Source organism: Monosiga brevicollis, genomic scaffold (assembly GCF_000002865.3).
Source record: "Monosiga brevicollis MX1 MONBRscaffold_22 genomic scaffold, whole genome shotgun sequence".
In the NCBI taxonomy this organism is placed as follows: domain Eukaryota; class Choanoflagellata; order Craspedida; family Salpingoecidae; genus Monosiga; species Monosiga brevicollis.
In genome coordinates, this window is record NW_001865059.1 from 313,797 (window position 1) to 326,623 (window position 12,827).

At 54.3% G+C, this 12,827-nt stretch overlaps 5 protein-coding genes across 5 annotated transcripts; 2 read left to right on the forward strand and 3 right to left on the reverse strand.

Moving 5' to 3' along the window:
• Positions 1–51: 51 nt before the first annotated feature.
• Positions 52–4,397, reverse strand: MONBRDRAFT_33641 (uncharacterized protein; the record flags this gene model as incomplete). The annotated part of the gene is made up of 5 exons (XM_001748344.1): positions 52–397; positions 520–686; positions 777–1,826; positions 2,079–2,821; positions 2,993–4,397. 5 exons carry the CDS (start codon positions 4,395–4,397, stop codon positions 298–300), a joined length of 3,465 nt encoding a protein of 1,154 aa, XP_001748396.1. The 3' UTR covers positions 52–297.
• Positions 4,398–5,047: 650 nt separating this feature from the next.
• MONBRDRAFT_27882 (uncharacterized protein) lies at positions 5,048–7,210 on the forward strand (the record flags this gene model as incomplete). Its single annotated transcript, XM_001748273.1, has 9 exons — positions 5,048–5,192; positions 5,276–5,384; positions 5,458–5,565; positions 5,759–5,832; positions 5,926–5,999; positions 6,088–6,210; positions 6,303–6,398; positions 6,741–6,965; positions 7,061–7,210. 9 exons carry the CDS (start codon positions 5,048–5,050, stop codon positions 7,208–7,210), a joined length of 1,104 nt encoding a protein of 367 aa, XP_001748325.1.
• Positions 7,211–7,952: 742 nt separating this feature from the next.
• MONBRDRAFT_33642 (uncharacterized protein) lies at positions 7,953–8,796 on the forward strand (the record flags this gene model as incomplete). The annotated part of the gene is made up of 4 exons (XM_001748274.1): positions 7,953–8,094; positions 8,196–8,299; positions 8,397–8,479; positions 8,600–8,796. Exons 1-4 carry the CDS (start codon positions 8,014–8,016, stop codon positions 8,794–8,796), a joined length of 465 nt encoding a protein of 154 aa, XP_001748326.1. The 5' UTR covers positions 7,953–8,013.
• Positions 8,797–9,165: 369 nt separating this feature from the next.
• MONBRDRAFT_10565 (uncharacterized protein) lies at positions 9,166–11,263 on the reverse strand (the record flags this gene model as incomplete). The annotated part of the gene is made up of 3 exons (XM_001748345.1): positions 9,166–10,170; positions 10,307–10,443; positions 10,612–11,263. The coding sequence occupies 3 exons, from the start codon at positions 11,261–11,263 to the stop codon at positions 9,166–9,168; spliced, it is 1,794 nt and encodes a 597-aa protein (XP_001748397.1).
• Positions 11,264–12,045: 782 nt separating this feature from the next.
• On the reverse strand, positions 12,046–12,357 carry MONBRDRAFT_27885 (uncharacterized protein; the record flags this gene model as incomplete). The annotated part of the gene is made up of 1 exon (XM_001748346.1): positions 12,046–12,357. One exon carries the CDS (start codon positions 12,355–12,357, stop codon positions 12,046–12,048), a length of 312 nt encoding a protein of 103 aa, XP_001748398.1.
• Positions 12,358–12,827: the final 470 nt, after the last annotated feature.

Here is a 12,827-nt window from a genome sequence, read left to right on the forward strand (position 1 = left end):
AGGATTGAGAGAGTTGTGTGTTTGTTGTGACGAGGGAGGAGAGGAAATCTTGGACGGCTAGGGGCTCTATTGAGTTTGAGATCGTTCTTCATATCGTTGTTGCAGGGGGAGGAGCACGTGTCCTGAGGGCGAGCTCAAACACTTGAAGGGTCAACAACGACGATACTAAGAACAAAATCAGAAGCAACGAGAAAAGCGCGGAAACAGCGACGGCCAGAAGAATAGGGGACGAGCAACAAGAACAAGGACATGGACATTTACAGTCAAAAACAAGTTGACAAAGAGCAGCACGAGTAACTAGTCGCTGGTGACGCTTGAATCATCTTCAAAAAGGTCGGCAGCCAAGCTTTGCTCCAACCGGGCCAGCTCGCTCAACCCTTCCTCGTGCACGTTAAACCTACAAACGCGGCAGATCTGCGTGTGAGTCGTCATCTTCAAGTGTGTGTGCGCCACACATCCGCGGCGTAGCGTGGGCACCGGCGCCAGTGCCGACAATGTTAAAATCGCAGCAAAACGTACTTGCAACCAATGTAACCGTTGTGTTGATGCGCGTATGAAATGAGGAAACGCCAGCGCTCGTCCACCCACAACACGCGTGGATTGCCCACCACAATGAGCAGCTCGCGCGCTCGCGAAACGGCCACATTGAATCGGCTCTTTTCTCCAACAAACCCGAGGTGATGGCGCTGTGTAGTGCGTGGAACAAGAGTGAACGAAACAAGCCGTGAGCATCTCCAAAGCAAAGAGCCCATGTGCGGTTGTAGAGTTTGACGTACCATATCAGCGCGCAAGGTCTGCAAGAGCGTGCGTGAATCGATGGTTTTCAGCGAGCGTACGGTTGAAACAAGCACAATGCGTCGCTCGTTGCCCTGTAGCTTCTCGGCCGTGCCAATCATTATATCGTTAACAGTGGAACCATCGGGATCTTCAGCGAGGCGAGATGATTGACGCAGTGCAAAGCGGATGCGCTCCGCTTGCTGATGATATGGGGTGACGATGGCCATGTCTGAGTAGCGAACCCGGCGCCCAGAGGCGCGCAGCTCAACGACGTGGTCGCGAATGCAGTTGATTTCTTCCAAGTTGTACCAGGAAGGAGAGCGATTATCGCGCAAGTGTGTGCCCACGACGCCATGAAATATGATCGGGAATCCTGGATTGGGGAGGTGCTTCCATTCGGCCATGTCCAAGTCGGCCAAGGGGCGCTCAGGCACGAGCTCACCGTCATAAAACAGCTCGTTGTACACATGCAGAATGTGGGGATGCGAGCGGTAGTTGCGGATCAGCTTGACAAGAAACCAGGGGCTGTGTTTAGAGCTGCTGTCCGTGCGCAAGTATGGTGGCCGCTCCATGAGACGCTCCATGGTCGAAATGTTGAGCCCGCCTTGCAAGGCCAAGTCTGAGGTCACCACAGGGCCCAGTTGACGAGGATCACCACACAAAACCAAATCCAGCTTCTCATGGTATGCCGCAGTGACGGTCATCACGAGCTCTGCCTCGTCCATAAAGCCAGCCTCATCAATGAAGAGATGTGAAGGAGAGCCAAACCTAAGTTCCTCGTGCATGACGACAGGAGCCATGCTTGCCGTGCAGACAACCACTTGCACGTCATGTAGGCAGCGGATGCCGTGCATGCTACGATCTGCGTTCCAAATGCCATACTCGCGGACCTCGGGCTCCACCGTGTCAAGGGTGCGTCGAACCGCATTGGCACGAAATAGGGTCCACCCGTTGGTCTTGCAAGCTGGTCCCAGGCGACGTGAGATCAGGTCAGCAGCAGCGTTAGAAGAGGTGCACACCAGGACTTTGGGTGTCTTCTTCACGGCCAACTGCAAATCATATCCCCCAACGACAGGCAGTGAGACAAATAAAAGGCGGGCAACACAAGGTTGGGATAGAACTCCCAACCACAGAGAGCCAGCAGTTGCGTGCCCAAGTCAAAATTAAACACAGACACAGACACAGACACAGACACAGACGCAGACGCAGACGCAGACGCAGACACAGACACAGACACAGGCACAGGCACAGACACAGACACAGACACACACATACACACACAAAGCCTAATCAACACGCACCACTTGTAGGATTGCTTCAAGTAAAGTGGTTGTCTTTCCTGTGCCCGGTGGTCCGAAAATGCAAAAGGGAGGCAGCTGCTCGGCACTCTTTTCAGTGCGCGCTACAATGGAGGCAATAGCCAGGCGTTGTTCTGGGTTCAGGCGCTCGTTGCGAAAGTGAATGCTTTTGACTCGCTCCTCAATAAAGTGGACATCGCCACCGTCGGCCTGGCGCATATAGGCCGCGCTGGCCGGAAAATACTTGGGCAAGAGAAGTTGCACGGCCGCGGGGCACTCATGGAGCAGGTCGAGGGCCGTGTGCTTGCGCATAAAGGGCAATCGGCTGAGGTTAAACTTGACCACATATTTTTTGTTGGGATTCCACTGGTTCAAGCAGATGTTGTGCACGCACAGTTGAACGGCATCTGCCTCCATAACGTGGATGTAGCCCTTGTGTTCTATCTCGTCTGCAATGAGAGAGATGCAATCGTTGGGCTGCAGGGAGGGCCGCTTTTCGCTGAGGCCGGGAATCTCGAGACGAAGATACTGCTCTTCAAGGGTGAGGAGCACGTCGCGCTGGTTGTAGCGTTGCATGTGCAGCGCAGACTTGATCTCCTCCAAGTACAGTAACCCGTGGAACCGTGCCACATAATCTTTCAGGTCCATGGCATTGACATTGGCGGGTCGGCTTAAAATCGACCGCGTGTAATCATCGGGAGTTTGCAGAGGGTGATCATCCAACTTAGGTTTGGGCATTTCATGACCTGTGACAAATTCCAAGAGTGAGGCCAAGCCAGTTATCAACAAAGCATGATGACGTTTCTGTTGGCTTGCTCAAGACGAAGCGAGAGAGGGAGAGCAAGAGCCAAAAGCGAGGGAGAAAGAGAGAGAGAGAATAAAGGGAGGAAAGAGAGAAATCGGGTAAAAAAACTAACCGCTGATCATGCGAGTACCCGAGGTTTTGTGAGCATATTCCTTATGAATAGGCCGATCCGGGGGCTGATAGGGAATGCGCTCGCGGCGCATTTGAGCCAAGTCCGGGTCCAGAAGAGATAGGATGGTAGTGACGCGGCTGCGCACCCCCTTGTCAAACTGAAAGGTCAGGATCAGGGCGTAGGGCGTTGCATGATCATGCTTCAGATCGGATGCAACTACAAAAGGAACAGGAGTTGCGGCCTCACGCTGCAGAGGAATGGGGAAACGGCAATCGGGATGGCATCGCAAAGGCACCTCAAGGCCATCCACATCACCGAGTTGCTTCTTCAAGTCAAACTCAACGCTGACACGCTTCAACACGCGAGGGGTGTCGTCAAGCTTTTCGACATAGGTTGGGACCTCGTCACCTGGGGCCAGACCAATGGAAGGGTCGAGGACAATCCACACCGGCTTTTCGCCGCGATTGCGTGGCACGCTCCGCGGGTTGTAGGTGCGCTGGGGAGCAAAGATGGACATATCCAGAGGCTCATGATAGTCCATCAGCTTGTTAATCGGCTCAAGATACAGGGCTACAAAGTCGGACACGGCACGAAAGTCCATGACGACCTTGGTCTTGCTGTTAACCTCGGCAATTAGGGCCGTTACCGTCCGGGACTCGAGTGGCAGGCTCATGAGATGTGCGGCAAAGGCCTTGATCAAGGGCCCAGCGGCTTTACGACCGGGCAGGCCCAGCTCCTTGTATTGGTCGGCACGGAGCCACTTAAAATCGGGGGCTTCATCCACCGCAGCGATCTGGGCATCATCGGCCGTCCTATACATTTGCCTCAAGTCGAGCTTCAAGCCGAGCTTTTCAATGTCATTCAGGCCATGACGCACAAAGAGCTTTAGCTTGGCCAGGGAGACGATGACATTATGGTGTTGCTCGATGTCTCGCTTGAGAATATCGAAGCGACGCTCGTGTTCTGGACGGTGCCGGAGAAGGACGCAGATGGCCTGATAGAGCTGCTGAGCAACAGATCCCGTGGGCCGACCCTGGGCTTCCCACTGCCATTTCACCAGGCGCTCAAAGTCGGCAGGCTCGGGCAGCGGTTCACGGCGAGCAAATGTGCGGGGCGCATTCAAGGCGTGGTCCTCGTCATCAGAGACGCCGTCGAAGGGTTCGAGTAGACGAGTGATGTCTTGATCGTTGTGCTTCAGAAAATGCTCTAATGGAGCGACGTCCACTTCGACGCGATATGTATTTCTGATGAGCTCACGGATGTAAGCCGGTGAGCGCTGGTCGTGCGTGACGGCAATGGAGAGCTCCGCGAGGGCCTGAACAAGGGCGGGCACGTGGGTGGCAGGAGGCGGGCCCTGGTTTTTGAAGACCTTCATGGTTAAAAGGGAAAAGTCGGGCGCCCCCATGTTTTCAGTCTACAAAGATTCGGCACCTTGGCATGAGGTGTTGGCTGTTGCCTCTCAAGTTTTTAAATGCAGCAGCCCCAGAAGTGAACAAATGCATTTCGTGCGCGATCGTACCTGAGCCCCTGGTAAGAGGGGTGAACAAGACCAAGCTTTCTGGGGGCGTGTGTGGCAGCCACGGGGAGTTGCGAGCTGACGTTTCTCGAGCCAATGGCAGCCAGGGTCGCCAGGGGTGCGCGCGCTGACAGGCGAAAAATGAGCAGTGGTACGTTACAAGCAAAAAGTGTGAATAAAAGTTAGAGGGAAAGGGGCAATCGGTCATGCCGGCAGAGGGTGGTTAATCAGTCTTAAAGTGTGTAACGTTCATGACATGCCAAAAGCAGAGACCTTGATCTGATCGTTCACATTTTCAGAGACTTGTCTTCGCACGTGAGAGAGGGAGAGACAGTTACAGTTACAAAAAGCCGTTTGGTTCAGTAAGGCTGTTGCACGTGTGGCGTTAACAATGGCAATTCAGTTTAGCAGTTTCCTTTGTGTGTGACGTACGGTGACGTGTCTGTTTTTTCCTCGTGTGTGTGTGTCTGTCACGACGAGTCCGAAAGGAGGAAGAAAGTATTTTACTTTACAACCAGTTGATTGCGCAACTGACCAGGATGGCGATCGGCGCGTCGGGGACTCGCGGCATCGCCGGCGTGTTGGCGGCGATCCTCTTTGGCCTGGCGCTCAGTGTCTGTGGAGGTGTTTTTAATCATATGCGCGGATCCAATGCGGGCATGCTGACCCCAGCGGCCTTTGCCGGTGCGCGATCGCTTCGCTGCCTCATCTCCAGATATGGTCGGCTCTCGTCGTCGGTTTGTCTCTCATTGGTTATTCGGGAACAGGCCGTTCGTGCGCAGACAACTGGTGCACAGACTACTGGCTTCAGCACCTATATACACGTGCCGTCATGGCCCTGCCCACTGGCGCCGTGGTGTACTACACATGTCAACGGTTTGTCCCGGCTTCCTTGTTATCTTCGTGACCCAGCCAGCGCCCACCGTCAGGCTCAATCTTGCAACACCAGGCCTGGACTGGCCCTCGTAGTAACAGCTGCCATGTATGTCACCATCTTTGTGGGGTGGGGCACCTACATGGGCATGGGTGCACACCCCGACGTCACAGCCCGAACTGGGTAAGTGGCTCTTCTTCTTTTTATTTTTTTATTTTTGTTTTTTGTTTCCTCGGAAGGAGGAGATTCGCATGCGCGCACATCCATGACTCGTGCCGTCAGTTCGATCTCCTTTTCATTGACGCTTTAATGCTTACCTTTCGATCCCTCTTCAATTTTTTGGGGGGCTACGGCCTGCTTTTTCATTTGACTATAGCTTCATGGACTGGCTCCTGGGACGTGAAGAAGAGAACTGGAGCAAGTTTCGACGCTGGGTGCGCTGCTACGCCGGTAAGCATGCCCACTTCTTGCTAGCCTCGCAGCCTGTTCCATTTTTAAAAAAAAAAAACTTGTTTCTTGATTGAACTTTGGTTTATTCTATAGGCATGGGCATTCGCGGCCTCCTGTGGACTCTGCCAGCCGGCCACATTCTGCATCATGCAGGGTACAGCTGGCACGTGCGTTTGTGCTTCCAAATGACTATTGACATGAGCAGCTTTTTTTTATCTTCGTGATGCCCTCAGTCTGTATTGAACACCGCTCTAGATTGCCCTGTGTGGTGCCGTCATGCCGGCGCTCTACAGTCTGGATCATCTGAGTCATCGCGAATGGACCTCGCACGAGTGGCAACCCTTGACATGTGCTGATCCCCCCTTTTCACAAGAATGGGTGCGTGAATCTGAGGTCTACATCCTGGGTCACAAAACTCTCACATTTTCTACCCTTCACCTTGCCACATGACATATTCCTACGACCCACAGGCGTTTCAGCTGGGCGGCCCACTCAGCGAGTTTCTCTTTGGTGCCTGGCTTTGGATGTGCCTGATTGTTGGCCTCTCGCGGTTTCCTGAGCGCACGGTCGGTTTTCCTTTGCCCAAATTCTTGACACGCTTTGACGTTGACTGTGTTTGATTTGGCCAGGGGGATCTGGGTCTGACTTGAGGAAACCTGCTCATCGTTCATCGACCGCCCGCAGAGCCTGACCAAGCGTACATCGCTTTGGTTTGAAATTCTATCTGGCATTCTTGCCTGCATTTTCATCGCTGCAACCATTTTCACGGCCACCATCAAGCAGGCAAGAGCGATTGTTGCAATGCAACTGACCCAGCAATATCAACCTTCTCGGTTCCTTGGAGGGCGCCTTTTTTAATCCTTTTCGGTGCTCTCATCGCATGCGCATGCACGCGTTTTGGTGTGCAGAAGGACAAGGCAAACCTTTACCAAACGATTGGTGGCTTAAGTCTGGGTACCCTGGCACTTTTGGTCTCCCTTGGGGTACAAACATACAAGCGCTGGAGTTCACCTTCCAGTCGTGGCTATCAGACCATTCAAAACAGCGATCATGATGAGGACGACAGTGACGACGACGACACGGCAGCCGCTTCGGCTGATCTGAGTGGCGTCGCTCCAGCCTGGTTCTTTGAAGTCAGTCCCACCCGCTTGCTCAGCTCGCCACGGCTTGCTTTGATCCAGCCTTTCTCACTTGGCTCCCGCCCAATGTGGTCCACCTCTGTAATCAGGTCACAGCACGTCGCGAGGTCAAGGTCTACCGGTTCTGGGAATGGACCCTCAGCTTGGCCACGTTGGCCAGCACCGTCTTGACACTTGGCTTTGCCGTCACCTGTTTCGTCTGGAACATTCACACTGCCCGCTATTGTCCCGACTGCTAAACTGAATCAGCAGCGGGCACTAGCAGTGGCATTTACCCAAACTCATGCATAGGTGGTTTCCCAGTGAACCCCAGCCATTTACTTTCACCACCTTATAGAACTCTGCCCCCTCCCGCCGATCTCCCCCTCGTCTCAAGCAGCTTGCGATGCAGCCACCTGAGTGTGTATGAGGTGCAATTCAATAACTTACATGTGAATCCCTTTCAAGACGGCGGGGCATGCGAGGTGTTTTTGGGTGCACTAGCCATACGATCTTGCCAATACCTGTTGTGCGACTTTTTGGTCGCCACTCTCAGGCTCGACTGCCCCGTCGATCCCATTCCATATAAAAATCGTGTTTTCAACTTGGAAAATAATGGAACGTTGAGGGAAACGAACGTCTGAAGGGTCATTCATGGCGTTGAAAGGCCCCGGTTCCCTTTGCCAGATCTGGGTCTGTTCCAGTCACTGTCTGTAGCTCAGGTCAAACGAAGCAGCGACTGTCCAACGAGGCCTGTGCCAGAGCACTCAAACGAAAGAAGCAAAGGCAACAAACACACACACACACACACACACACACACACACACACACACACACACACACACACACACACACACACACACACACACACACACACACACACACACACACACACACACACACACACACACACACACACACACACACACAAAGTTGAGGGGGGTAGTTGAAATTACTTTACCAGCGCACACGACCATAATTTCTCTCTCTCTCTCTCAAGTCCAAAAGCAGGGAGGCGGAACGAGGATGGCGACGTGATGGCAGGGGTAGCTTGATCGCCGACATGCCCAAGGATAAGGACAAGAGCAAGCGCCCGCCGCTCAAGGATCGGGAGGCTTATGAGCGCATGAGTTTTCTCTTTCAGGTGAGTGGGGCTGATACACGTGGTGACCATCAATGACTTGATGCTAGGGCTGGTCCTGGCCCGGCTGGCTTATCACTGTTGCGTGCGACCTCCTCCCGCAGGCGGCTCGTTCCGTGTTGACCGAAAATGCGCCTCTACAAGTTGAGCTCAGTCGGCACTACGTTATATGCATGCGTGCTATTGCGCGGCGCCTTGTGGCCCGTCTGTACGTTGCGTTTCGGCTGATCTCTGGTGACGTCTGGGCAAACTTTGGCTTGTTGTTGCTGAACAGCGCTTCGGCATGATTGGTTGCCATCGTATAGGGACCCAACGCTAAAGCGTCAAATCTGCCAGCAATGTTGGGTTGTACTCGTTCCGGGTATCACTTCCAAACAAGCCATCCGTAGTGCGTCTCATTGTTGCTGTATCTGAGCCAACGAACGACCCACGTTCTTCTTTTTCGGGTGGCCATGTGGCCTTTCTCCCTCGTGCGATCTCACGTGAAATGGATCACATGTTCTTGCAGGTGGTAAGCTTCGGATTGACTGCCTATCGTGTGGGCACCAACGCCGACTACCCATTGACAACCGCAGCCACGAGCTGGCGACGACTCGTCCCGCAGGTCCTGGTCGGTCTGGCTTCTTGGACTCGATGCCGCCGCATCCCAAAAAGAAGCAGCAACAACCTCCGCCGCCAAGTTCGACTGAACCATCAACTAGCTAGATACCAGCCCTTTTCCCTTTCCAGGTCTTGGGCCCAGCTCGCAAAAGCACGTTTATGATAATCGATTATCTCAAAAACGGAATAGCATGACAGGATGGGAGGCCACTTAACCTCTCGGACACGAGCCCGGAGAGCACGTAAAAACCAAGCAAAAGTCTTCCTCCTCGAGGGAGAAGACCAAAAGGCTCAGCGCTGGAACCGGGGTCACCGTCACCCGATAGCACCCCACGGCCAGTGAAACCCAAAAGGCTACGCCACCAAGCCAGACAAGGACGGTGCAGCGCACGAATGAAAAACAAAAAGCAGGACGTGCGCGCTCACAAAAACACTGAAGAAAAAATCTAATCAAGGGTACCCAAAGGGAAATGTCTAAACGTCAACTTTAATGACGGGCACCTTCTCGTAGAGCATGATGGTACCCAAATAGCTGCTGGGAATAAAAACCACAAAGGCCAAGAAGGTGAGCAACTGAAGAGCCAGCAGCCCAACGCCGCCGTAAAACACGATCATGTAGAGGGTGGACTGATCATCGCCCAGGCGGTCATCGCCCACCATCAGACCCAGCAGCACAGCGGCCGTGGTCAGCTGGATCAGCCCGTGGCGCAACCGTTCGATGCGCGAGCGCGTCGTGGCCATGGGCGTCAGCAGGCCAAACAAAGCACGCCGAAGCACAGAGAGCTTGACCGAAGTGCTCGAACCCTCAATGGTTGGAGTGAGCAGCGCAATGGTGACGATTTCCAGGATGGCGAGACCACCGGCAACACCGACTAAAATATACCAGCGAAAGGCCATGAAGGCGGCAGCCCCGATCAGGGCCCGACTGGCCGTGGCAGAGATGGCATAAACAGGAAGGAAGATGAACTTCCACCACTGGCTTTCGGTCGTGAGGTAGTCTTGCAAGAATGAACCAGTAAAAGCAATGAACATGCCAGCTGCGATGGCGGCAAGGGCCACCACTTCAAAGAGATCAAAGAGATCATCGCTGGCCACACGGCGCAGGTTGAGGTAGGTGGCCACCATAAGAATGGGCGAGGCTTCAAGCGCTGCCTGCCAAAGACGCAAAAAGTTGATGCGACTGCGCACGTGATTCTTGCGGTTGTAAGGGTCGGAAAGGTAAAAGACGACCAGCTGGACGAGGCGCAGATCAAGGAGGCCGTAGAGCCAACGGGCATCGACGCGGGTCAGATAGTCGATCACAACAAAGCTCCACACACGAACGCCAATGAGCGCAGCCACAAGGCAAAGGATGGTGGTGTCCTCGCGGGAAGTGTAGAGCAGCAAGATCTCGGCAATCACGGTCACGTAATGGATCAAGACGGAGCCAATCACGCCCACATCGAGCGAGATGTAGCAGCCAAAGCATGGGACATCGCGCTGGGCCAAGACCAAAGGTGCAGGCACGCGCACAGCAAGGAAGCCCGACGATGAGAGACGGGTTGATGCAGGCAAATGGCAAGCAGAACTGAACAAAGGTGGGAGACAGGAGTGCCAGTCGGAACGGGCCACTCACGTATTCTTTGCGATGCAGCAGGTTGTCATCGGGCTGCTCCTCAAAGTCGAGGCCACGATTAGGCTTGAAGCCGGCTTGTTCTCGGTTGGCAGCTCGTTGTGCTACTTCAAGAGCCACAGCGGCCGCGCCCGTGTCGTCTAAATTGACCCAAAGAGCGAGACAGAACAGGGGAAAGGAATGAGAATGAGGGCGACGCGGCGGGCTCGGGCCCCAGTTCTGAGAAGGGTGAATCAGCAAAGGTGGACACGCCGCTATTGAAGCGAAACATAGGGGTTGCGAGGGCCAGTCGCCTGTATGTCACGTACCGAGGGGCTTTGAAGCTTCGACTTGACCATACTTGTCGGTTTCAATCTTCTTGTATTTGTTGGCTAGGGCATAGACCATTTCCTGGACGGAGGGACAGGATTCCATGTCCCCGACGTAGTACTTCCCACCACGCTCAACGTTGAGGGGAATGTGGAGAACGCGCTGCTTGGCATGGGAGCTGAGGGTGAGATTGCCATGGCGGTTGGTGCGGATCAAGAAGGTGCCAATGGGCTTGCTGGAGAGGACGGTGTCGGCGGTATCGCGATCAATGTCATCAAAGTACCAGGGCTGGCGAAAGAGATGCTGCTCCACGGCCACGGGAGAGGCCCGAGACGGGCGGACGTGCACGCCTTGCTCGTCTAGAAAACCGTTCTCCTCGACGTAGTTGAGCAGCTGCTGGATGGTGGGCTCGCTGTGCTCAAAGTCAAACGTGTAGTTGCGGTTGTCGTCTTCTTCGAGGACAAAGTGGCGATTCTTGCCGCCAATGGTCATGGTCAGCACGATGGCTTGGGAGTTGGCCGAGAAGCGGAGGAGGTAGGTGCCCGAGTTTTCGTTGGCCAATACCTCGCGAGCGCGGGCCTTGGTGATCTGGGGCATGTAGGCGGGCACTTCCCGGATCAGGTGCTCAATATCTTCTTCCTGCAGCGCCATGGCGAGCGGTGGAGAGGACCAGGCCTATGCTCAATCTCAACTCGAGTGGTAGGCGTCAGCCTGATACTTGCCAAGTATCAAAGGAGTACAGTACAGTTGGTGCCAAGCGATTCACAACCGCCGCCGCCGCCGCCGTATAGTGTGTGCTGGCTGCCAGCCGATTGCAACGGGCAGCAAGGGGGGAAGGCGCCTCACTGATGATCTTTCAACCTTGGGCTCAGGACCAGGAAAGACGGTAACGGTAATGCGTTTGATGACAAGGGCAACCGAATCAGTGTGCGCACAATTCAATGGAGGGCAGTCAAGTCCAGGGCCATCGACCGACGGGCTGCCGCCAAATGGCAGAGCTGCGCGTGTGTCCACAACAACCACGGCACGGGTAGAGGTGGTGGGTGAGCTACGAGGTAATGATAGAGAGATATGCTAAACTCTGTGTAAATTTAGAGATGGAGACCGGATCACGTCGGGACAGAGTGACCCATCCAAGCTAAAATCAGAGACATTTGAGGGGATAGGAGATGTTGAAGAGATTACCAGGTTTCCCCGCACAGCCGCAGAGGATTGAAGCTGGAGAACAAAAGACCATCCTCGGTAAGGGGGCGGAACCCTTGATGTTATGCCCCACTCTTTCTCTGATTTATCCCACCCGGAAGACACTCTCTCTGATTTTACGTTGAAGTTTAGTCAAGTTGATCTTCCAGCCAAAGGCGTCTCTCTGCACCGAGTCACCCCCTCTGTCACCTCTCTCTCTCTCTCGCTCTTTCTGACATTGTGTGTGTGTGTCACAAATTCAGTAGAGAGAGAGAGAGAGAGAGAGAGAGAGAGAGAGAGAGAGAGAGAGAGAGAGAGAGAGAGAGAGAGAGAGAGAGACACAGAGACACAGAGAGAGACAGAGAGAGAGAGAGAGAGAGAGAGAGAGAGAGAGCACACACACGTGTGGGCGTTGTGCGCGCCATCGCAGTGGGTGTGCAGGCCAGTCCCTCCAGACTTTGGGACCGAAAGGACCGGATTGAGGTACGGGAGTTGGCGGCCAGGAAGCCTCGGTTTGGCGGGCAGACATGGAGCACACGCAGGCTGTGGCAGCGGGGGAGCATCTGGCTCCCGGCGAAAAGATGCAATACTCAACGAGTGCGCGCCGCACTTTACTCATCATGGCAACAACTGATCCTACGCGAATTCAGCAATCGAGCCACTTCGCTCCTTATCTCAAGTCTCCTTTGCTCTCAGTCAACTGCTCACACATAAACTTTGATACACGCATCCTCTCCCTGTCCTTCCTCTACCACCGGCCCCCACCCCGGCTCTTCTTCCGCGTCGTGGCGCCATCGGCCCCAACAGTTGAGGACTTTTTGCCACACACCCGTGTACGCTTGTGCTTGATGTGTCGTGTTGTCAGACGAAATGCCGGTTGTCAGATAATTCAGATGTCGGGCAACGCGGTTGTCAGACAAATCATGCCTCCCTCACTCCTTTTTGCTTTTTTTTTTTTTTTTTCAAAAGATGTTGTCACCGCGCTCGGCCCTTGTGGTGGTGGCGGTCGCCGCTGTCGTGGCCGCGGCGCCGC